This window comes from Pundamilia nyererei, unplaced genomic scaffold (genome assembly GCF_000239375.1).
Source record: "Pundamilia nyererei isolate P.nyererei 1_Seehausen unplaced genomic scaffold, PunNye1.0 scaffold00085, whole genome shotgun sequence".
In the NCBI taxonomy this organism is placed as follows: Eukaryota; Metazoa; Chordata; class Actinopteri; order Cichliformes; family Cichlidae; genus Pundamilia; species Pundamilia nyererei.
This window is the reverse complement of record NW_005187486.1, coordinates 2,278,832-2,283,514: the sequence shown is the minus strand read 5'-3', so window position 1 is coordinate 2,283,514 and position 4,683 is coordinate 2,278,832. Positions and strand designations below refer to the sequence as shown.

The following is a 4,683-nucleotide window of genomic DNA, read 5'->3' as shown; positions in this document are numbered from 1 at the left end:
TATTTTATTCTACTGTATATAGTATTTTATTTTATTTTATTCTATTCTGTACAGCTGTGTACTGTATTTATTCTTATTGTATTCTAATTTTTGCGTCATAACTTTTGCACTGTCCACTTCCTGCTGTGACAAAACAAATTTCCCACGTGTGGGACTAATAAAGGTTATCTTATCTTATCTTATCTTAAGTTATTCAGATGTGGAAAAAGACCCAAACTGTCACACAGGAAATTGGCTAGGATCTTCAGAAACAGCACAGAAACTACCAAGGTTCAAGCCTGACATGAACTGGAAACCTCTGGAACACCAGAGAGGGTGCCAATTAAGAAAGAAACCCCTGCTCCAATATAGACCTCTTTTTTTAACGTTTATTATGTGGCAAGACAACGATTGAACTTATATCGTTGCCTTGAGTTATAGTTGGAGTAAAGATGAGGCTTTCAAACCCAAGAACACTGCACCAACTGTCAAGCATGGTGGTGGTAGCATCATTCTCTGGGCCTGTTTTGCTGACAGTGGTAAAGGTGCACTGCACAAAGTGGATAAAAATCAAAAGTGGATGGATGAAACTTGGATTTCAGCTGTAACTAAGTTTCTGAAATGGCCTTCCCAAATCCCCTATATATGCAAGTATATAGACAGTATAACAGAGCCTGTATTTATATATACTTTTGACCGTGTGTGGATTAGAGAAAATACAAAATAAATTGAAACTTGGGCACCCAGTACTTGTTTTATCAAGTCATTAAAGATGTATGCTATACAATCATTCCAGAACAAAGAACAGCTTAAAGAAATCATTAAAAGCCAGAAATTATCATGACATTCATGCCCATAATTAGTTTAAACATTTTATTAAACAGCTTTCAGTCTAAATGTACTGAGCATGTGCAGTGGTTCACAGATATATTTCTCTTAATCTGTAGCCATGTTTGCTTTGAAATCTCTGATGGTTTTGATCTCATTTTCTTACCTTATGTACACGACCCCTCCACCATGCTCTGTCTTGCGCTGCCAGCCAATGGGGACCTGGACAGGGACGGCCTGCCTCTCATCTCCTGCCTCGCAGTCCTTTCCGCCATTCATTGCTCCGCTGGTTTTACGCTCGACACCTCAGAGGTATATATATCAGACATCAACCAGTGTCTTCGCAATGCGCATCATGTTTGTCTTCCAAAGCCGTGGCCGAGGTGGCGATAGGAGGGAGGGTTCAGGATGATGAATATTCACTTCAGAGTGGGAGTGTGCTCTCAGGTGGAGCTGATGGGGGATGGGGGTGCAGGGTGGGTAGGGTGAGGCGAGCTCACGGCAGACCCTACCCTTTGAGCTGCTTCATGGCCACGGTGCTGAACGGCGGGTGGACTTCCATTACTGCAGCTCGTCATTCGGAGCCATCCGACTCAGGAGGGGAGAAGGAGGAGGGGTGGGGGGTTGGGGTGAGGAATCGGCTGTGCGTTGAGGGGAGAGTCGCTTTACTTTTAATTTTTCACCATTTGTCTCTCACCGCCCAGAACAGGCTCCCCTCAGGCGGACATGTTGCGGACCATGTTCAACATATTGGTTCCCAAATGCAGTTGGGTAGTGGTATTCCCATGGTTCCTTTGAGGGCAGAGGAGAAAAGACAGAGGTGTAAGAACAAGAAACAAAGAATTACACATCAAAAATATTTAACAGGCGTACAGCCCTAATAGAAAATGATTTCTTAGTTAACAAAAGCACATCAAGAGCGCAACTCCCCCGAAGGGCAAGGGCTTCAGCTGCAGGGCGTTGCATTGAAAAGATAAAGTCCGTTGTACAGCCCTCCCCATGCCCGTTCATGAAACATTATACTTGATATGGTTTCCTTCTTTAATTTTTTAAATTTTTTTTGTATCCAGGTTTAAGTTTTACCTTGGGCGCTAACAATAAAGGTCAAGGCCAAATAATTACCCAATCCAGGTACTCATGTACCCGAAGGCCTAGTATATTGTTGTGAAATTGTGGGTAATATAACGTTTTTAAGTTTTTTTAAAATTTGGTGTCACCTTGACCTGATTTTCATGAAAATTAAATCAGCTTGAGCTGTTGTTGGTATCTACCATCACATAAAATTTGAAAATTATATCTTGTAAACTGTGAAGACTAAACTGCTAACAAAAACACAGACAGACAAACGGAACTAATTACATACTCTCTCTTTTTGGAGGGGAGAGTAAAAAGGTAATATCTAAGCCACAAAGCCTATTGTTCAGAACTAATTTAAGAAATTTAACCCCCATGATGCACTCTAATTTACTTTGGGGCGATACGGGGAAATACAGGGAATAACAAAACTCTGCAGTTATATCTAAATAATTTCTCGTGGCTCAATGGACAGTTAAAATTAGGGTGGGGCCACTCTGATATGTCGATATCAGTTGGTTCCTGACCCAAAAAGCTGGAAGAGATATCTGTAGCTCCTGGCTCTGAAAAGTGAAGCCGATGCAGATTTGTCTTACAACTGCATTCTATTTAATGAGCATTAGGAGGCGAACTCTCTGACTCTGCAAAGAGGACTGCCTATAGAAGTCTAGGGGAAGAAAACCCCTTGCATCTGTAGAGTGACCTCAGAAAACATTTTCCTGATGAGTTTATGTGCTCAGACACCAATTTCAAGCCATACTGAGTAAAACACTAATTTGACCTTGTAAATTATGGTCAAAATTAGAAACCCTGGCTGATTGTGACCCACACCCAGTTTCACACCTTGGCTCAGGCGATTAGAGGATCATCAGGGGGTCCTTTTGTCCCTCTTTGGGGGGATACTGCCACTAGGTTTAAATCTGGGACTCCCCACCATTTGACCTTAGAACTGAAGAAGCTTCTCGGATGAGAGGTGAGACATCTTCAAGCAACTTAAAGAAGTCCAGATGCTTTTCTTTGCAAGCTCCTTTGACTACAATGACCTGGATGACTGAGAACCTTCACAGACATTAATGATGACTATTGCTATCATTCAGAGACCAAAGCAATTGTAAATGTACTACTAAGAGTCCGGGAATTATAGTTGACCACAGATTATAAAGAGTTCTTGGTCTATGAGTAGGATATCGAGTAAAAGTAATAGTAAAACCAAGGTGCATACTTTATTAAAGGTCTTTCACCTTCAACACGACAACAGCACCACTGCGCAATGCAAGGACAGTTACCCGTCAAAGAACAGCGCAAGCATGCCCGTCGGGGGAGCCTTGGTGCTTGCTGTAATGTGACATACATATAGTGGACCAATAAAAATGCAGAATGACAAGAAGTGTGCTTTTCATACAAGCAAAATCCACAAACAGTCTGCAAACATGATGTAGACCAGAATGTAGTTAATTTTGGGTCTTCAGGCTATGAGATGGAGTCAGACCGCAAGCAAAAGACTAGCTTTTAATGTTTAAAGCAAGTTTAAAGTTTCAAAGCTTTAATGTACAGATTACAAATCAACGACTTCACCAAGAGGGAGACAAAAAATATTAATTCATGAATACATGACTGTTCTTGACAAGATGAACTCCTCTTTGCAGCTCAGAAACTTGAGCCAGAAAACTTGAGTTATTCTGCGACCTTCTAAGAAATGGAACAGGAATGATAGCTCAGCTCTCGAGTCTCCAATGGTCCATGTCTGTAGCAAAGTATAATCAAGGTCTTAACAAAGAAAGGTGATAACCAGCATTGTACACATTAACTCTTACTGGGGTTTTACGTTTTGTCAAGCGAGCTAATGCAAAGAAAGCCTGGCTACTAGAAGTAGTAACATCTCGCTGCAAGAAAACCAACATCAGCTGTTTGGTACCAGAACCAATACCAGTATCCTTACTAGGAGTCTGTAGCTTAATCGCCTAAATATTAGACGAAGGTTTACACAGCAATTGATTGTTGAAAATGCTTTCATTTATCCTAACCGCTTTCATAACAACAGGTCTTTAATCTTGCCTCAACATTCAAGTCTATATAAAGAAAACAAAAAAAACAACAAAACTGCAGCAGTTTTGTCAGCTTCCCCCCGTCTCCCTATCAGACAGTAGGAGAAGCCCGTCAAAGCTGGTAATCAGGCTGAATAGAGCCTGTGAGTGATGGAGCTCCATGCAAAGCTTCCTCTCAGCCGCTGGTGCTGCTGACTCATAACTGAGACCAAACTCAGTGACACCACCACAGAGGAAGAACGGTTTAAAAATAAAATAAAATAAAATAAAGAAAGAAAAGAAAGAGGTGGCAGTTAAACATACACAGTTTATCTGAAAAGACACGACAGCAAAAGGAGAAACCTCTGTTGCATAGTTAAAATCTAATTTAACATAAGTCTAAGTCTAGAGAAGACATCGTTTCTACCGTTGGGTTCACACTGGAGAGAAAATGAATTATGCTTCCCTGTAGGAGCCCAGTGCAGCGTTGCTATTTGAAGACATCTTTGGCTTTTATAAATGCTGTTTTTTTGAGGCATGCTCTCTTGTATTATTCCCTCAAATTGGAAAGATGCAGACTCGTAAAATCATGGGCCTGACCTCAATCAAACACTTTTAAATTACCAACCACCGAGAGCTACTCTACAACACAAAAATTCATAAGCATGATTATTTTGTAGGGGTGGGGGAAAAAAATCGATACTGTGTAGTATCGTGATATTTTGTTTGCTAATAATGTATCGATACAGGGACAGCAGAAATCGATATTTTGTTACAA

General features: G+C 40.9%; 1 protein-coding gene across 1 annotated transcript in view; it reads right to left on the bottom strand.

Annotated features, from left to right (window-relative positions):
• LOC102209482 (methyl-CpG-binding domain protein 5-like) overlaps positions 1-4,683 on the bottom strand; it is a 29,007-nt gene that overhangs the window by 10,919 nt on the left and 13,405 nt on the right. The window contains exon 2 of the mRNA XM_013912272.1: positions 974-1,599. Coding sequence (XP_013767726.1) covers positions 974-1,086 — 113 coding nt within the window. The 5' untranslated portion in view covers positions 1,087-1,599. The remainder of the gene's footprint in view (positions 1-973; positions 1,600-4,683) is intronic.